Source organism: Vulpes vulpes, chromosome 8 (genome assembly GCF_048418805.1).
Source record: "Vulpes vulpes isolate BD-2025 chromosome 8, VulVul3, whole genome shotgun sequence".
NCBI lineage: Eukaryota > Metazoa > Chordata > Mammalia > Carnivora > Canidae > Vulpes > Vulpes vulpes.
The window spans coordinates 52,653,189-52,672,491 of record NC_132787.1 but is presented as its reverse complement, the minus strand read 5'-3'; the positions used below and the strand labels follow the sequence as shown (position 1 = coordinate 52,672,491).

The 19,303-nt window shown below is 51.8% G+C and overlaps 2 protein-coding genes across 3 annotated transcripts; one reads left to right on the top strand and one right to left on the bottom strand.

The window, feature by feature from the left end:
* The first annotated feature begins 550 nt into the window (after positions 1-550).
* Positions 551-1,464, top strand: BOLA1 (bolA family member 1). 2 transcript variants are annotated; one of them, XM_025982982.2, is made up of 2 exons: positions 551-672; positions 981-1,464. In XM_025982982.2, the coding sequence occupies exon 2, from the start codon at positions 984-986 to the stop codon at positions 1,395-1,397; it is 414 nt and encodes a 137-aa protein (XP_025838767.1). In that variant the 5' UTR covers positions 551-672; positions 981-983; the 3' UTR covers positions 1,398-1,464. The 2 variants fall into 2 exon arrangements, with proteins under 2 accessions (XP_025838767.1, XP_072622763.1); XM_072766662.1 differs by lacking the exon at positions 551-672 and adding an exon at positions 679-824 and having other exon boundaries at positions 1,027-1,464.
* Positions 1,465-4,131: 2,667 nt separating this feature from the next.
* Positions 4,132-18,310, bottom strand: SV2A (synaptic vesicle glycoprotein 2A). Its single transcript, XM_025983134.2, has 13 exons — positions 17,900-18,310; positions 13,358-14,314; positions 11,880-12,060; positions 10,904-11,055; positions 10,676-10,809; positions 9,946-10,035; positions 9,591-9,701; positions 9,320-9,408; positions 8,889-9,053; positions 8,566-8,699; positions 7,092-7,298; positions 6,396-6,555; positions 4,132-6,040 (listed from the first exon to the last, which is right to left on the bottom strand). Exons 2-13 carry the CDS (start codon positions 13,977-13,979, stop codon positions 5,857-5,859), a joined length of 2,229 nt encoding a protein of 742 aa, XP_025838919.1. The 5' UTR covers positions 13,980-14,314; positions 17,900-18,310; the 3' UTR covers positions 4,132-5,856.
* Between the last annotated feature and the right edge of the window lie 993 nt (positions 18,311-19,303).

Below are 19,303 nucleotides of genomic sequence, written 5' to 3'. Positions count from 1 at the left end.
TATTTATTTAGTGGAGAGCAAGCATGAAAAAGAGTAGAGGCAGAGGGAAAGAGAAAGGGAGAAGCAGACACCCCACTGAGCAGGGAGCCCAACACTGGGCTCAATCCCAGGACTCTGGGATCATGACCTGAGCTGAAGGCAAATGCTTAACCAACTGAGCCACCCAGGTACTCTGACATAACACATTTAGACCATATTGAATGTAGGAGCTCCTGGGTGGCTCAGTCGGTTAAGTGTCTGACTCTTGATTTTGGCTCAGGTCATCCTCTAAACTTCCCGAGGACTGGCCCTAACTTATTCCCCATCTTCCAGGACTGGTCTGCGCACAGAAATTCTGTATGCAGTAAGTGGAACGAGCTTCCAATTTTCTTGTATGTAAAATAAATGAGTTCAGCTCGATGACAATAAAATCTATCAAATAACAGCAATCCAACTGAGCAGGAATTCCCGGGTTTTTTGCATCTCCCTGCTTCAGAACCTAACAGCACGAGTCGCCAAAATGATAGACTACAGTTCCCGTGAGCCCTCACGTGGCGTCTGCCCATTCTACTATCGCGTAGCGAGGACTCCATTTCCCAGAGTGCCTCAGGATGCGACGACGACCTTACTCTCCGAGAACTTCTGGGGTCCGGTGACTGACCCGCGACTGCGGTAGCCGAGGCTGAGCGGAAGGTAGAAAATGCCCGGCTTGGGGTTCAGAGGGGACACGGCTCGGCCACAGACGCGGAGTTGCACATACCCTGCCTTTGCAGTCCCCAGCCCACTCGCTGCTAACTCTCCTCCGCGGGCCCCTTCCAGTCGCGCGTCAGCCCTCCGCGGCCTAGGTCGAATTCTCCCCACGTCACACAGAAGGAAGGGGTGGTGTGTGCAGTGGAGGCGGGCCCCCTGCAGGAGCGGAGTATGCATGTGGGAGGAGGTAGCAGGTGGGAGGGGGCGGGAGGCCCCGGCCCTCAGTGCTCTGCGCCTGTTCTCCGCTGTAGCCGATGCTGAGTGGGCAGCTGGTCCGGCACCTGTTCTCCATGGCAGGTCGCGTCTGTCTGTCCCGGAGCAGCGCGGGACTGGGAACCATCGGTCCCGTCGAGGCAGCCATTCGCACAAAGTTGGAGCAGGCCTTGAACCCCGAGGTGTTGGAGCTGCGCAACGAGAGCGACGCCCATGCGGTCCCACCAGGCAGCGAGACGCATTTCCGCGTGGCGGTGGTGAGCTCTCGCTTTGAAGGACTGAGCCCCTTACAACGGCACCGGCTGGTCCACGCCGCCCTGTCTGAGGAGCTGGCTGGGCCGGTGCACGCACTGGCCATACAGACACGGACCCCCGCCCAGTGGAAGGAAAATCCTCAACTAGACATGAGCCCCCCTTGCCTGGGTGGGAACAAGAAAACTCGGGGAACCCCCTGAGCCCCAAAGGAGGGAAGGCCAGGATTCTAATGGTTTGTCTGGGAATAAACTACGGGCTTTCTGCCAATATGGTCTGGTGTTTGTAAGTGATGAGAGGTCCCATTCAACCAGCGCGTACATACTCTCTGGACATGACTCAGTTTAGATCAAAGCTATCCAAGCAAAGAGTAGAATCATTCTCCAACCCCCCTTGCCCTGATCTATTTAGGAAAAGCTGCCTGGGCGTTTCATGTTAAATTGTGACTAAGATTTATGTTGGCAAATTGAATTTAAATTTTTTTAAATGCAAATTAAAAAAAAAAAAAAAAAAAAAAAAAACTATGGCCACATCACTTAAAAAAAAAAAAAATGTTACTGAGGAACTACCAGACCTGATAAGTTGGAAATCATCCTGTACATTAAAAAAGAAATTATCACAGGAGATGGACTGCTTTGTGTGGCCAATGGCCTGTTGAATCAGTTGTTCTGAGGAGAAGAAAGATACCTATAGCCTAGAGTAGTCGTGAAGGGCTTCACTGGGGGGAGTGATGAAAGTAATCTTTAAGGGAAAGCATAGAATTAAACCAGAAAGGAGAGGAAAGATGTTCCAGGTAGGGGGAAGAGCCTTAGCAAAGGCATAGAAGCTGGACTAGACAGTCTCACCAGTGATTGGACAAGACAGGAGTTACAGACACACTTCAATTTCATACTGGGGGAGTGTTTGTCTTTCTGTCAGCCTATCAGTTTCCAAAAGGATTTGACTTTTTTTCTTAGAAAAATCCTTAACAAAACAAAGGAAAAACCAGAACACACGAATGCAGTGAAAAGATAATAACATGGAAAATGAGTATAGAAGAAGAAAAGAACTTTATATGGCCCTTTGTCTTACTAGCCTTCTAAAGTTATATTTCTGACTGGAGCTTAAGTGATGTCTAGATAAACCACTTTGGTGACCTTAATGTGGCAATAGAATCTAGATACTAAAAAAAAAAGTTGAACATATATCTTGATCATTTTGAGCTATAGTTGAGACTGCATCTGGTTGGACAAGAGGAAGTCATTGAAGAGTTTTGCAGAAGGGCAAACCAAAGAGCATTTTGGGGCAGATGGATCAGGCAGTGATGTGTGAGTTGGCATAGAAGATTGGAGGCACAGAGATCAAGAGTGAAGATGGGACCCTGACTTCAAAGTCAGCTGTAGGAATGGAAATTGAAAGCTACCATAAAAAGTCAGAAAATGGCTTGGTTAGAACTAACTGTGAATGAGGGGGAGTCCAGTATAATCCCTAGGCAGTGGTTTCCAGATCTCACAGATAAGAATTCCTATGGAAGCTTGTTTCAAATGTGGATTCTAGAACTCCACTCTTCCCTCCCCCCCCCCCAAAAAAAAATTCCGATTCCACAAGAATGGAAACTGGAATCCATATATTTAAAAGACACATGAGAGGATTTGGAGGAGAACTGGCTCTAATCTCAAGAAACACTTCCAAATTTGTTTTTAAAGATTTTACTTATGTATTTGAGAGGCTGTGCACATGCACATGAGTCCGGAGTGGGCAGAGGGAGAGGGACAAGCAGACTCCTTGTTGAGCAGGCAGCCTGACTCTAGAGCTCAATCTCAGGACCTTGAGATCATGACCTATGCTGAAAGCAGATACTTAGCTGACTGAGCCACCGAGGCGCCCCTTAAATTTTTAAGGGCACAATGTATTATAATTGACTATGGGTAAAAAGTCATACACATCTCTAGGGCTTATTCACCTTGCTTAAATGATAGTTTATGCCCTTTGATTTAATAATCAAATCCCCATTTCTTTTTCTCCCCTGCCCCTGGCAACCATTATTCTACTCTGATTCTACGAATTTGACTATCTTTCATAACTAGTGGAATCATTCATTTGGTCTTTGTGTTTCTGTACCCAGCTTTTTTAACTTAATGTCCTCATGGTTCATCCATGTCATCACATATTGCAGAATTTCCATCTTTTCTAAAAGCTGACTAGCATTCTATTACCAGCTCATGTGCCAGTGGACATTTAGGTTGTTTCCACATTAGCTTTTCCCAGTAGTGCTGCAGTGAACATGGGAGTGCTAATGTTGCCAATCCTCATTTCAATTCTTTTGATAAATATCCAGAAGTGAGATTGCTGGATCACATAATTCTATTTTTATTTTTATTTTTTTTGAGGAACCTCCATACTCTTCCACATAGCAGCTGCACCATTCTGCATTCCCACCAACAATGTGCAAGTGTTCCAACTTCTCTACATCTCCACCAACACCATTGTTTTTTATTTTGCTTGGATTTGAGGGGTGGGTGGTTTTTTGGTAAAAGCCATACTGATGGATAGATGTGAAGAGATGTCTCATTGTGGTTTTGACTTGTGTTTTCTCTGATGGTTAGTGCTATTGAGCATTTTTTATATAGACTTGTTGGCTATTTGTACGTTGTCTTTTTGGAGAAATGTCTATTCAAGTCTTTAGCTCCCTTTTTAAACCAATTACAAGTTTTTTTTGCTAGCGAGTTGTAGGACATTACCCCAACTTTTCAAATTTGGGAGACGAGGAGGTCAGGATAAAGGTCAGGAAAAAAGTCAGGATAGAGAGGCCAATTGAAAGAAATGTGGTACATCATATTATTCTGGCTTTCAGTTTGAGGAAAGAGGAATAATATTTCCATCTCACTGTCTTCCTCTCCCAGCAGGCAGAACAGAGTTGGATGTAGATGGAGAGGCAAAGAAGCAGGCATAGCCATCTTGGATTTTAAGGATTTATTTCCTTTTTATTTTTCATCAATATTTTTCATTTCATTTTTCACATCAACAGAGTTGGGCTTAGGGGGGTTCCCCAGGAGAGCAGGAGAGATGGATGGGTCCCTCTGGGGGGGGGGGGGGCAGAGGGGAGAAGGTTGCGTCCAGCAAATGAAGGGTGAGGAAAGGGGGTACACACTCATACACTGGACACTGGAGAAGGCAATCCTTTGAGCACAGATACCAAAGAGTTAAACAGCGCCCCCCCTTCAGTGTTACAAAATGGGAGGAGTGACCATAGGGTGGGGGCGCCAGATGAAGCATGAGGAGGGTGAATTTGGATTTTCTTTTTTTATTGTTGTTTTCACTTTTTTTTTTCATTTTTTTTTTAACATTTTACAAACAGCTAAAAACTACAACATATTACAGCTACGGTGGGGGGTGGGGTGGGGAGCAGGAGGGCACCAAAGAAAGCAGCCACACAGTGGGGTGAGGCAAGGGCAGCTTAACTACAGGGGCCTCTCACGTAGAAGGGTGAGATGGGGAAACTGAGGCTTCTGATCCCGCATGAGGGGTCCCTGGCTTATTGCCCAACCTCTTCCCACTTCAGAGGAGTTGGTGGGAGGGCCCCTACATTCTGCCCCTTGTGCTTTTTAATCTGCTGGTTTGACCTTAGGCCTGATTTCTCTCCCTCCCCTGCTGCTCTGCCTGTGGGGGTAGGCCTGATTTCTCTCCCTCCCCTGCTGCTCTGCCTGTGGGGGTACAGACCAAGGGTGGGAGGGCAGCTGTGCTGTCCCTGTCTGTGCTATAGTGAGTGGAGCCTCTCACTCCAGAGGCCTGTGCTTCTTGAGAGGAGGGGAGGAGATGGACCTTGTCATGTGTGGTCAGGTCTGTCTAGACTGTGGGACTCATCCTCACCTGGCCTAGGGCTCCTCTCTCCCAGGCCTGGCACAGAAACAAGATCAAGGGAGGGGCTGTGGGAGGCAGGGCAGTGTGTGTGTCGACTGAGATGACCTGTGGCTGGTATCTGAGGACAGCATAGTGACACCCCACCCCATGGCACATACACACACATAAGTGTTACACATGCATCCACACACACAGTCCTGCAGAGCTGCCTCAGAACTTAATATATAAATAAATAAGAATCAGAAAGCTAATTTCATAAAATTCAGGCTTCTTACCTGTAGCCCAGATTGAGGGGAGAGTGGAGGCCAGGGGGCTGAGGTTTATTGCTACTCCCCCTGCATCCAACAGATGTGAGAGGGCACCTGAGGCCCTTCCAACTCTAAGAAGTTCTTTTGGTCCCTAGACGCCACCGAGCCCCAGCCCCCAGCATAACCACATGACTGTGGTTTCACAAGGGCCTAGGCAGAGGGATGAGGGGAAGGGCAGGAGGCCTGTTCTGGAGCTCCTAGAGCCAGGAGGAGCTAGGCCCCTAGCTAACACTGGGAAGAAGGGTAAGGCCAAGCTTTCTCTTGTGCAAAGTCAATGGGGGTAGGAGATGGGGAGTAGAGCTGCATCCCACAACTAGGATGAAGAAGCCTTCCCTGGAGCTCCTGCCTACGGGTCACACACATGCAGACACGCGCGCACACACACGGCCTAGACACAGAACACAGGGGAATGGGGAGCGAGGGTCCCGGGCCCAGGATGGCAGGGCAGGGAGGGTGAAGGAGGAGCCATTGCTCTCACAGTGTGCCTGCCATCCTCTGAACCCCTGCGGCCCTCTCACTGCAGCACCTGCCCCCGGGTCTCAGGCAACTTCAGGGCCAGAGAACTACCAAGGGCAAGGGCAGCTGAGGCGAACAGGATGGGGGCAGCCTTGGTGATCCCCACAAAGGATGTGAAGATGCTGATCCCCAGCACAGCTGCCAGCTTACAGAGGGCATTCAGGAAGCCGAAGGCTGTGGTCCTGCTCAGAGGTCCCCCGGGGCAGCACGAAAAGGAGATGAGGAGGAAGCGTGGGGGATGGGTGAGTGGGTGAGAAAGTGGAGGAGAGATGGCAGGCAGTAGCCACAAAGGAGAGGAAGGAGAGAAAGATCAGGGAATATAGATTGGGAGACAAGGGGAAAAGAAGACCAAAAAATTAGATTAATGGTTAAGACTTCAAGGAGCAAATACAAAAGTCACCAGCCCTTAGAGGAGAAACTCAAGGGGAATGCGTGCACTTTTAACCCTCAAGATGATTTCCCACCTCCTTACCCCACCTCCCTCCTGCCCTGTAGGCCCTAAACGCGGCTACCCTGCTCCCATGACACTCCAACTACCTCTTGTCCGAGGGGTAGAGTTCAACGGTCAACACGTCCAGCGCGTTCCAGGATGCAATGCTGACCCCCCCAAAAAGGCAGAGCAGAGCGATCATGGCTGACTCGCTGTTCCCAAAAGACAGGAAGAAGCAGGAGACACAGGACATCACGCTGGAGCCAGCTGGAGCCAGGAAAGGAGGGAGCTGCATGAACCTGGCCACGGTGATGCCCACCCACAACCCACCCCATGCCATCAACTAGATTTGAGGGTAGCCCAGGATGAGACTTTTTCCGAAAGTACTCAAAAGGGAGGTTCTACACTCATCCCCAATCTCCCTTAAATTATCGTTTTATTCATAGTATCACTTACAACTATCTCTTCAATAACAGCTACAGGCCAAGGAGCCTGATGCTTTACATGCATCGATCTAACATATCAGCCCAGTGAGGCAGGTACTGTCATCACTCCCATTTTGCCCAAGGTAGGTGGTGAAGCTGAGGTTCAAAACCCGGAACCTCAAAGCCCGTGTGCTTGCTATTCTGCCTACCTGCTCTACCCCTAGAGAAGCTTCCATGCCAGGCCCCACCCAGCCAAGACCTAAACAGAAGAGAGAGAGAGAACCTACTCTGGCTAAGCTCTTCCTTCAGAATAAGACTAGAAGCGTGTTGACAGGCTCGCCTTGCTCCCCAGCCCCCGAATCAGTTCTGCCCCCTTACCAAGCATGCGGAGCCTGCCAATCTTGTCCATGAGCAGGGCAGACACAATATTCCCAGGAAGTACAGCCAGCGTCCCCAAGAAACTGACAAAGTACACCATGTAGGCACCTTCTCCAGTCCCCGTCACATCTAACGGGCAGCCCTCTTTGTTGTGCAGGAACGTGCTGTTCACCAGACGGCTGTTCACAAACTTGTACTCAAACAGATCTGGGGGCAAAGACCAAGACAGGCAGGCAGTCATGCGAGAGGAACGCCACCACTGCTTCTGGCTCAGGGCGCTGCCTTAGTGGGGTCAGTGGGGGAGGAGGGGTGCTCTAAATTGCTCAGGGCCATCATCACAAAACATCAAATGATAGCACCATAGAACTAGAAACCCTTACAGTAAGAAATGACCACAGTCTCATGACCGGTGAGACTGGCTGTTTCCAAGTTTTCTCATTAATAATCTTGGCTTCTTTTCGTCTGCCCGAGCTGACTATAAACAGTAGCAGTGCCATGGGATTAGGAAAATTTACTGAGCCAAATATTAAAAATCATTAAAAGTCCTTTCCAGGGTGCCTGGGTGGCTCAGTGATTGAGCGTCTGCCTTTGGCTCAAGTCATGATCCCAGGATCCTGGAATTGAGTCCCATATCAGGCTCCCCACAGACAGCCTGCCTTTGTCTCTGCCTCTCTCTGTGTGTCTCTCATGAATGAATAAATAAAATCTTAAAAAATAAAGTAAAATAAAATAATAAAAGTCCTTTCCATTATTTTTCCCTGTAAGGTAGGAAAAACTCACCCAGTATTCCATTAGAGGCAGGATCCTTAGTCTAGCTGATGAAGCAGCACTTCATGGGCATATAGTTTGAGAATCACTGTTTTAAAAACTGGACTAATATGAGGGCGCCTGAGTGGTTCAGTTGGTTAAGTGGCTGCCTCTTGATTTCAGCTCATGTGGTGATCTCAGGGTCATGGGATCAAGCCCTACATGGGGCTCCCCACTTAGCAGGAAGTCTACTTGAGATTCTTTCTCTTCCACTCCTTCTGACCCTCCCCGCCCTGCCCCCCCAATAAATATATCTTAAAAAAACAACAACAACCAAACAGTGGACTAATGCAATAATTCTCAGCCTTTTATGCACCAAATATCCCTTTTATTGTTGTTTTTTTTTCCCTGAAGACCCTGTTTGAATGAATTTTGCCCTCTTCAAAGAGCATTAATAACACCACAGAATTGCTTTAATTCCAACTCAAAGGCAAAGGAATTTGATGTTTTTGCCAGATATTCTTAAAAATTTTACAGAAAAATGGTCTATTTCCATTCAGTTTTGGGAATTCTTAGTGGTAGCTAATAGGCCCCATACCACCTTCCTCTGGGGCTCCCAAGAGCTCAGCTCATGAACCCTGAGCTAGGGAATGAGAAGGGTTCCCTCTTCCCTCTTCAAGATCCATCCAAACCTTCAGTCCGACAGCCAGCAGCTACACCACCTTACCAGTGTTATAGAACACAGTGTTGATGAACGTGCAGTTGCGGAAAAACGTGTTGCTCGATGTGACATCCTCGAAATAACACTCCTCAAATAGGGAATCCTCAAAGGACACTGACTTCAGACGTAGCCCAATGAACCTGTAAGGCCGGGATGAGGAGACATGCTTTCCCCTTGTCCTCATACCCTCCTCCAAGGCTCATTCCTTTGGAATTGAGAAACCATAGGCATTTACCCCCACACACCCTGTCTCTGAACTCCCAGGCTCCTGAAAGAAACAAGGGATATAAAGGGCAGGGAAGAAGTGATATGGAAAAGTCCCCACATACTTGTCATTGAAGTACTGTCCCCCTCGATGGATCTGATTTTCCAGGGTGAAATTAAAGGTCACATGCTCTACACGCTCCCCAGAGAATAATTTGGTTCGGGCTTCGTAGTCCACCGCCTGGAGATGGCGGATCATGTCAGGAAACCAGACAGTCAGGCCATAGTAGCTGAAGAGTCAAGGATGATGGAGTCAGACAAGGCTCAGGATTAGGACCAGGGGGTCCAGAAATGAGGGGACGGAGGGTCAGGACCTTGCTCACCTCTCCCGCCTCATCTCTCAGCACTCCTCCCTGCACCGACTGCTGGGTCTGGAGGGCTTATCTCCCAGGCATTTGCTCTGCCCTCGGCCTAACCCCCACCCCCAGCCCACCCCCAGCCCATCCCCAGCCATCCTTAGGACTTCGATTCCCACCACCCCCACACACCTCCTCACCTGAAGGACATGGTGAACCACACACCCATCATCATCAGAGTGATGCGTCGATATTCTGGACCAAAACATGAGAGGAAATTTCCCCAAACCTAGGTGGAATGGAGCAAAGTCAGAGTGGCTGCACTAACTCCTCGCACCCCCAGATCCCCCCTCTGTCTCCCTAACCCTTTCCCTCAGTTCCCCCATCACTGCCACACACACAGGTCTAGCCCTGCCTTTGTCTCCACCTCTCCACTCCCTTTTCCCTCTTCACCACACTATCCCTCATTACCTGGCCACCCAGGCTCAAGGCCCGGACCCCCCAGCGCTGATACCAAGTCCCCGTATCTGACTGGATCTCAATCAGCTCATCCTCCTGATGAATCGTCTTAATGTGGGTTACCTGGGGTCAAGAGAAGAGGTTAGCAGTCAAGTAGTCTGTATCTCCCAACGCCCCCATTCAGGAGCCTCAGTTTCTCCTGTAGTAGCAAAACGCAGACAGGGGGTAGATGTGATAGGATACCCTGAGAGACAACAGTGAAGGAGAGGGTGGTGGGAGATGTCTAGGGAAGGCAGGGGTGGTATCCAGAGAGGGGCTGGCTGGAGCTGGAGGGCCTTGGAGGATCAAAGGGAGGGCTCCGGCTCACCGAGAAGACTCGCTCAGGATGCCCCTTGGCTCGCATGTTGGTGTCATGAACCTGCTTCAGCACCATCCAGGCCTCATCATGCTTCCCATTCTAGAGCCACAGACACAGTTCCCACATCCAGGTTAGCTCCCCCCAGCCCAGGGTTATAGACCCGCCCCCCCCCCTGGGGGGGGCTTCTGTAGTCACAGAATACCAAACGGCTCCCACCCCTACCTCTGACCTACAGGCACGTACATCACCCACTCTGAAAGAGCCCCAAGGAAGGAAACAGCAAAATATAATCAGACTTGGGCGAGAGTAGGGGGAGTCCAGGAGACAGATATAACTACAGGTCCCAGGGATCCCCTGGTACAATGGAAAAAGAAAACCGAAAACAAGGGAATTGATGATGAGGGGCAAGTAGATCAGTCGGCAAAAGAGAAGCAGCATCCTGACTCTGCCGGACCAACATCTACTTGGAGGGGGAAGAAGTAGAGGGTGGGAACTTCTCTTAAGCTTTGAAGCCAGGGCCAGGGCCCCTCCCTGCAGAATCTTAAGCCACCCCGGGTTGAGCAGGCACCTTGGTTTCTCCAGGTGCAGAGCCCCTCTGGAGACACAAGACAAAGGAAGCAAGATCAAGTCCCCAGAAGTACGGCCCCTGTGGGGGTCCCACAAACCAAACTCACCATGAGTGTGTGAACATAGAACCTTCTGCCTCCCCCCGCCCCTCCCCAGCCCCAGCCCCATTCACCTCCAGGAAGAAGCGGGGGCTCTCAGGCTGTGTGGTCAGAGCCCCGATGGCAAACACAGAAGGGAAGGCACAGACGAGGACGAAAACCCTCCAGCTGTGGAACTGGTAAGCAGACCCCATCTGAAAGCTCCACCCTGGCAGGAACAGTCAGCATCAGCAGAGGGATGGGAGGCAGGGGGCTCCTGCCACAAGGGAGAGTCTGGGGTGCCTTCCCTGGGGGCTGCTCACCGTAGTGCGGGATAATGGCCCAAGCCATGGCCGCAGCATACACTCCGCCAATCATCCAGAACATGCAGAGCCAGCTCAAATGCTCCCCACGTTTCTCCTGAGCCAGAAACTCAGAGAAATAGGAGAAGACAATGGGGATGGACCCTCCGATCCTGGAGGGATGGTAAGAATTAAGCATTAGATCCCAATCCCCTGCCCCAGTGCTCTGCTTCCCCGAGCACCTGTCAGCTTCCACACCTTACAAGAGACTTCTTGTCACATAGAGCCCCGTAGCCCAGGAGGCACCCATCCTCGGGACCCTGGGAAACAGGCAGGGAAGTCTCAGGGAAAGGAACGCATGTTGAGCCTTGAAGATGACTATGGGGTTGCAGAGGGGGGAGATAATTATAGACAATGGGGAGATCCCCAAAGGAAAAAGATGGGCAAAGAGAAGCCCAAGAGCAGGTCAGGTGTGCAGGAGCAGGCAGGTAAAGAGCTGGGGACAGGACAAGGATGCAGGTAAAGAGCTGGGGACAGGGCAAGGATGCATGCGGGAGGCTTGGGGTGTAGGAGCCTGATGGTCACGGCTTCAGAGTCCTGGCAGCAGTGGGCGTTAACCAGGTCTGTTGTCAATGCAGGAAATACATCAATGGGGAAAGGGACCACTCAAGGGTTCGCAGGCACCCGGGGGTAAGGCTGAGACCGCCAGGCCTCTCTCTTCCCGGAGCCGGGCTCAGCATGGACCTGGGGGGCGGGGTGCAGAACTCAGGAGCGGACCGGACACGGATGGTGTTCTGGACAGGCGGCAGTGGGTCCTGGGCTGGGGGAAGCTGGCCTGATGGAGCCGGGAGGGATTCATTCATTCAACTCAGACACATTTGAGGTGCGGCCGTTGTGCCTAGCACGGTGCTGGGTGCTGGGCTCTAGAAACGGAACAGCGCCCCGGGCACAGCCCTCTCAGGGCTGCCTGTGGGGGGCAGAGGAAGCGGCCACTCACCCAACCCCGGAAAGGAGGCGGCAGAAGAGGAAAGTGCCGTAGCCCTGGACGAAAGATGAGAAAAAGGCGAAGATGCTGTTGACGGAGAGCGAGATGAGCAGACACTGCCTCCGACCCAGCCGGTCAGCCAGACCTCCCCAGAGGAAGGCACCCACCATCATGCCCAGGTAGACTATGAGGCCTGAGGGGGAAACAGAGGCAGCAGGGCAATGAGCCGACATGCTTTGGTTCTCGCACCTGCAATGCGTTACCAGAGGCGGCTGCGGAGAGGATCAAAGAGCCAGGCAACTTCTAGAATAACTAAGTTGACCCACCCAGAAATGAGAGCAAGGAAAGACAGAAGGCCATCTCTGCAAGCCCGGGGTTCAAAGGCAGGAATGCAGATATGGGAGCCCCCAACTCCCACCCAAAATTCTTTCTTTCTCTCCCTCCCACTCTCTCTTGCTTGCTCTCACCTCTCACTCACTGTCTCTGTCTCTCTCATACACACACACACACACACACACACACACACACACACACACACCACCGCCATCTCTGGCTTGCCTGGAAGGAGGAATGGATCGGCCCAGACCCCCAGAGCCTCCTAAGGTCCCCCCCTCTCCTCCCTGCCTTGAGGCCCACAAAGTAGCAAGGGGTTTCTTGCATCCCTGGGAAAGCAGTTCTATCCCTTCAGTTCCCTCAGGAAATTCGCCCCATAGACCCATCCTTCACTCCTCTCAGCTCCAGGGCTTCTGGTCCTAAAACTCTCCCGTTTCTTATTTCCTTCCTACATTCAGAGTTGGAACTGGTCTTAAAAATCATCCCTGTGGACTCTGCATATCCCCAGGCTCCAGCCAAGCCCCAAGGAGTGGGGATCTGCCCAAGGTCCCGTGGCAACCTGGCAGCAGAGCAAGACTGAGGGATCCTCTGGAGTGAGCCAAGGGGTTTCCTCCCCCAGAGTCCACATGAGGAAGGGTCATGAGAGGGCGCTCACTGGCCCTTGAACACTCCCATGGCTGGCCAAGAGCAAGTGTGGCTGGCTTCTCTGGTTGAAGGCAGGCCTGGGAGTGATCGTGATCCTCTCCCCACCCCCTTAAATTGGCCCCCCATTTAAACTAGCGAGTTTAGATACTGACTTGTTTCCCCAGTCAGGGGAAGGGAGCAAGATGACAAGAGGGAAGTCTCTGACGAAACACCCCACAGGGGCCCATCCCACCATAGCACCTTCCTGCAGAACTAAGCCAAGTGCCACCCAAGTCCCAGCCCAGTTGCCCTTCCCCAAGCCCTTGCACAAACAGCCTCACTGTGACCCAATCTCAAGAGGAGGGTGTGTGAGGGGAGAGTGTGCAGGGTAAGTCCAAGCTCTCTGGGAAAATCTGGGGACCAGGGTCCTAGGGAGCCCAGCAGTATGGACAGGGGTTCTCAGGAGCAGAGGTGTTTCTAGAGTTTGGGGGCTGGATAGGGCTGGGGGGCCCCCCACACCCTCTGTGTCTTACCCAGCATGCCTTTGTTGGAGTCTGACAGGCACATGTCTTTCTCAGCACTGGGCAGCACAAAGCCCACCACAAAGACCTCGACGCCATCAGCCATCAGCGCCAGACCAAGCACGAAATAGAGTGTCCACTGGAAGCGGCCGTGGCCACATTCCCGGAGGATGGCTTCATACTGCTGAGCCAGTTCTTCCCGTTCTTTCCGCCGTTGTGCCTCCCCCCGGCCGCCAGGGGGGCCCTCCCCATCGCCCAAGCCTCCCCTCACTCCAGCCAGGGTGGCCCCATCTGCCATCTGCTCGCCTTTGCCCCCAGACTCTGCCCGGGGGATGCCCTGATACTCCCCCTCGTAGATCTCGTCATCCTCATCGTGGCCCTCAGTGGCATCGCTAGATACACCACCTTCTTCCTCGTCCTGGGCCCCTTCCCCACGGTAATAGCCATCAGCAGGGGCAGGGAAGTCATCATCATCATCCTCCTCCTCAAAGCGGGAGTAGGATCTGCGGGAATATTCATCCTGGACTCTGTCCAGGCCCTTTACCACTTTCTTGGCCGCATGCTTCTTGACTTCTTTGGCAATGTCTTTGGCCCCACGGATGAAAGCTGCCCGGTCTCTGAAGCCTTCTTCCATGATGGATCTTTGGGACTCTTCACTAGATCTCCTCGAATCCCTGCTCCTTATTCAGGTTTGCTCAAGGACTTGTGAAGTCAGAAAGACTCCTTCCCTCAGTTACTTAGATGAAGAGCATTCAAGTATCTCCAGGCATGGGACAGGAGAAAATAGAGGTGTCTAGGAGGGGAGAGGAGGGAGAGGAGTTCTGGCCACTTCAGTTGGATACATGGGGGAAGGAGAGGGGAAGCAAGGGGATAGAAAGGGAAGAGGGAGCCAAGATGTGGGGGCTAAGCTGGGGAGCCAGGACTACTCAGGAAAGGCCGCCTACTTCTCTTCTAGAAGCTTCTGGAGATCTAGAAAATATAAAAGGGGGGATAAAGGAGGTTGTAAAGTCTATGATGTCAAAGAAGGCCAATACAGAGCTCCAGTCAACCCAGAGCCCCACTGGGGCCAGGTGATGCAGGTGGTCTCCTTGCTTCAAGCCCACACTCAGGAAAAAGGGATGATGACCTCAACAGACTGTAGATCATTTGGCATAAGGCCACTTACTTTGACCTTGGAGATCAGTCCTAGGAGATTTGCCTGAGTCAGGGTCAACTAGAACCTTTCTCCTGATCCCCTACCCCACATCAAGATCACATCCCTTGCTTAACCACTGACCTGCAAAGAATAAAACAGGAAATATGAGAAACCAGAATTCTCCACTCTCCACTCCACTCCACTCTCCACTCTGGTCCAGCTTTCTTACTTGGGACAGGGCTTAGGGAGAATGTATAGGAGGCCCAAGGCCTCTAAACTGTTGACTTCAGTCCACCGATGGCAGCTGAAGTGGATCTCTTCCACCCTTTCCCTCAGTTTCCAAGTTTACAGGCCTCACAAGGAGAGGTCTTCTCAGTGGGTAAAAATTTGCTTCCAGAGTCAGACAGATTTGGGTTTGACCTCTTGCTTCAGCACTTACTAATTAAGTGACCTCGAGCATGTCCCTAACATCCGGGCCTCAGTTTCCTCTTCTTTAAGGAGGGGAAAGTAAGGATTAAATGACGTAATGTGTATAAGCTCCTTACCATACTACCTGGCACATAAAAAGTGATCAAGAAATATCAGTCTCTTTGTGACGATGATAATATAGTGAGATCCTCTCCACTTCCTCATAAATGCCAGAATAAAAGCCACCTCTGGGTGCTCATTAGGGTAAAGAGCAAAAGGGATACTATCAAAGAGAAAGCTGGTTTGGGGCAAAGCACCTGGTGCTTCGATGACCTAAGTTGAAATTCCAGCTCTGCCATTTACTTACCAGCTGCTCTTGGGCAAATTCTTTAATTTCTCTAAACCTCAGTGTCCTTATACTTAAACTGGGGATCATTTTATTTTTCTGAGTCCCCAAGAGAACCCAACCTCACAGTAGATATTCTATAAATATCAGTTTTCTTCCTTCCCATTAGATTGAAAAAAAAAATGTGAAGGAAGCAAGAAGGAGCAAGGGAAGAGCAGGGGGTCAGACTTGGATGCTGTTGCCCAGTATCCTCCCCAAACAGAGTTCTGGAGGCCTCTGTGTTAAATCAATGCCAGCAGATGGGCCCACACTGACTCACTCCAGACAAACAAGGGGAGACACAAAAAAAGGGAGACCTGGAACCTGAGGCCATGGAGAAGGGATGATGTCTGGCTACTGCCATCTTCGTTCAGGACATCATCCATAGGTCCCTTCCCTGGTGGGGGCAGGGACAGAAATGGCTGATCAGATCCATACTCTGCCAGCATTGGGGTCTAAGGTCCATAGTTGTGCCTCCTTTTTCCACAGCCTCCCTTCTTAATCCCCCTTCATCCTTTCTGCTCCTTCTCCAAGAGTCAAGGAAAAAAGAGTCCACAAATACCGCACTGCGTAGAAGGCCAGTATAGAATGAAGGGGGCCTGGGGTCCCCCCTAAAAAAGGACATCCTCCAGAGGGAAACATAGAAGGAAAGCATCCCCCTTCCTTCACAGAAGAAAAGGAAGCAGGACTAGATTCTGATCAGAGATCATTCCCCTAAAAATATCCTGCCTCCTGCTCCCACCCATCCAGAGCCTTCATTAAATGTCCCACATGCATATAGGGGCCCTGGTAGAAGGGGGTAAGTAATGCTACGCGGCTCAGGGAGAAGCACCCGCAAGCTGGGCCTTAGCCCCTCGGGCCAGATGTGAAGGGTAGACTAGATGACCAAAACCAGTGACCCCCCATGTCACCTTCTTTTCTTTGTGGTTCAAGGCCCAAACGATCCCCCGTGCAAGAGAGAGAACGGTGGAACTGGAACCCCCTCACTGCATGGCCATTTGCTTTCCTCTCCTTTCTTTCCCATCTGGGATCTCCCCCCACCTCCAAACCCTGAAGAAGACAGATGGACCCACTAGGAGCCACATCCTGTGTTTGTCAACACTGTTTACCCCTGAGAGGTACATGCAGGGTAGAGAAGGCCTCACGGCGCCACAGCAGGATATGATGTGCTCAACAGCCAGCTCTCCCAGGGCCAATGAGCCCAGGAGGTCAGAAGGGAGAGAAAGAAGACAAATTCTTTGAGTTGGTGAGGAAGTGGTGCTATTTTTAGACCCCAAAGCAGCACAGGATGGCTAAGCCTGTGGGAGAGAGACAGGACCTGAAGAGGTGGAGGTTAGAGGAGTCAGGATTCAGGGTTACGTGGCCCTTTTAAGGTTGACTGGCTCCACCTGACTAGAAAGATGTGCCCAGGAGATTCTCTGCAGAATGGGGGAGGGGGTTCCGGAGGAAATGCTTGCCTGCGCTAGGCACTCAGCGTAGGCCTGAACAGAAGAGGGTCCAGAAGCCCCCACCCCCAATCAAAGTCCCTGACTTTGGGAGTCACTTAAATGCCCCAGCCCTCCTTAGCCCATGTGACAAGGTCATCAAGAAGCAGTCAGTTAAAACATCCACGGGGCTGGGGGGGGGGTAAGACGGTGGGGGGGGCCAAGGGGGGTATATGCTGGAGCACCCCTCCCTGTTACAGCTGGGTGACTGCGCGTCAGCTCCCACCCAGGATGCCCAAGGCCACACCTCCCCTCCCTACATCCTATCCCAGGGTTAGGAAGATGGAGTCTTCACAGTTCTGGGGGAAAAAAGATGAAGGTGTCAGCTGAGAAGGCACACAGCAGAGGAATAAGGCAGGGCCGCAGGGAGAGACCTTCAGGGGCGCAGGCATAGAGACCGCCCCTGCCAGCATTTGCAGCGACAGCCCCAGCACCCCATCTGGCCTCTGCTCTGGCATAAGAGAAGGGCCCCTAGAATTGACTGAACCCATTCTCTGAGTGTTCCCCCCACCCTCAGCCCGGCTTCTGGGCAAGTGCCCATCGTCACTCAACACCCCTTCCCCCCAACCCGGGAGCAACTGCCCAAAGCCCCGCCGTGCGCGCTTCAACCCTGGTCATTTACCATCGCTCTACCCAGCATCTCCATTCTTCCCTTCCCCTCCTTCCCTCCTTCACCTGCCCTTCCTCCAAGGCCCCCCCGCCGCCCCCCACCCCCACCCCCAAGTCCCGGCCAGCAGACTGAAGCAGTATCCATTTTCTGGCCCCAACCAAGGTCATTTATCACGTGTGTGTGTGTGTGTGTGTGTGTGTGTGTGTGCGCGCGCGCGCAAGGTAGGGAGGGCATTGGGCTTTGAGCGAACCCTACCCCAATCCTATCCACCTAAAGCCCCACAACCCGTTAATATCCGAGAGGATTGCAGCGACTTGGTTAAGGTGGGGAAAAACACCCCGACTCCATATATATATTCCGGTCAGCACAGCGACTGAAATAAATACCCATTCAAACCACCCCCAGCCCCCTCACCCCGAAAGCGGGGACAGTCACCCCCCCCCAAGCCAAGCATCGGAGGATAAAATGGCTGCAAGGCAAGGATGCTCCTGCCCCGGGCGGGGCGGGGGTCAGAGCCCGAGAGGGGTCTCACCTGGGCCGGGGGGTCCCCGGAGAAGGGAGTCCCGATCGAGGGCGGGGGTCCGGGCGCGGGGCCGGCGGCAGCGTCGACTGCTCCGGGGACCAGGGGAAGCGGCAATGCAGACCTGCCCCCCCATCGCCGCTCCCGCCCCGCCTCCGCCCGCCCCCAGCGCCTCCGAGCACCGGGAGAGACCATTGTCGGGGGTGGGGAGGCCCGGAGCTCGGGCGCGAGGGAGAAGGGGCTACGGGGTTGTCTCGGTTGTCCGGACTCCGCTGGAGAGAGCACTCAGCCCTTCCCAGCCCGCTCCTAATAAAAGATGAAAGGAACAAAGGAAAAAATAGCGATGCTAGGAAGACAAGTGGGAAGACAGAAGGGGAGGTGGGGAGCCCGCAGCCCCTTTCTCCGGCGCCCCGTTCCTAGCATGGCAGGACTCCGGAATTTCAGGGGTTCGCTCTGCCTCCAAAACACCTCCCTTCTTCCCTTCCCCACTACTCCCAGCCAGACCCCTTTCTCACCACCCTCTCCCCAATCCGGAGTGCTCAAATCCAAGTTTACCTGGCCATTTTAGAGAAAGCAGGAATAACAAGGTTCTTAATCCTGCACTGCCAGAGGTGAGACTCCTGTACAGATTCCTACCACTTTTTCCAGAAACAGAAACAGCCCTGATGATTTATTTCCAGTGCAGATCTCCCATCCTCCATTCAGTTGGTGGCAGCAGACTGAGTAGGGGAAGAAGTGGAGGGGGATTTACAGGCCTAACCAGCTGGACATTTCCCCTTCTATCCACTGGCTCAAATGACTCAAAAAGGGGCTTCTTCAATGCTCTATCCAATTCCTTTTACTACACACACACTCAAGGGTCTGTTTCCAGGACAGGAAAAAGTGAATGATTTCAGTTCTTTCCCTTGACCTCTTACCAACAACCTGGACTCATAGATCTAAGTAAGACATACCACTTGGTAAGTGACTGACCCTGCTCCGGAGGTGAAGGGAGCCCTGTGGTTTGGGGATATACATACTGAATGTGTCTACCTATTCTGGGTTAAGGGCTTAGGATATTCTGGACAGAGCATGGATCAGAAGCTCTGACCTGGGTTCTCACTTCTATAAGCTGTGAACTCTTGCTCAGGTTCTCTGCCTCTATGAACCTCATTTTTCTCCTCTGGCTTGGACTGGATACTGCATCAGCTCCCTTTCAGATCTAATAGCCTGTGATTCTACTTTACTCAACATGCAGGTTTCAGGATGCTGGAATATGTTACATGGGGAGGCCTAGTAGGCCATGTCCCAAGAGAGCTCCAGGTGGGATTTGCAGTATTGAATTTACCACTAACAGGAATGTCAGTCAAAAAAACAAGAAACCAGTTCAAAAGGCAAAGTGTTCATTTCAGATCAGAGTTTCAATTCGGGGTTATG

Coding starts and splice junctions, on each gene's coding strand:
- BOLA1 (XM_072766662.1), top strand. CDS start 680: ATGCCCGGCTTGGGGTTCAGAGGGGACACGGCTCGGCCACAGACGCGG. Junction 825..1,026: donor GTCAGCCCTCCGCGGCCTAG/GTCGAATTCTCC, acceptor TCTCCATGGCAG/GTCGCGTCTGTCTGTCCCGG.
- SV2A (XM_025983134.2), bottom strand. CDS start 13,979: ATGGAAGAAGGCTTCAGAGACCGGGCAGCTTTCATCCGTGGGGCCAAA. Junction 12,061..13,357: donor CTCCAACAAAGGCATGCTGG/GTAAGACACAGA, acceptor TTTCCCCCTCAG/GCCTCATAGTCTACCTGGGC. Junction 8,700..8,888: donor GGACAGTACTTCAATGACAA/GTATGTGGGGAC, acceptor CCGGCCTTACAG/GTTCATTGGGCTACGTCTGA.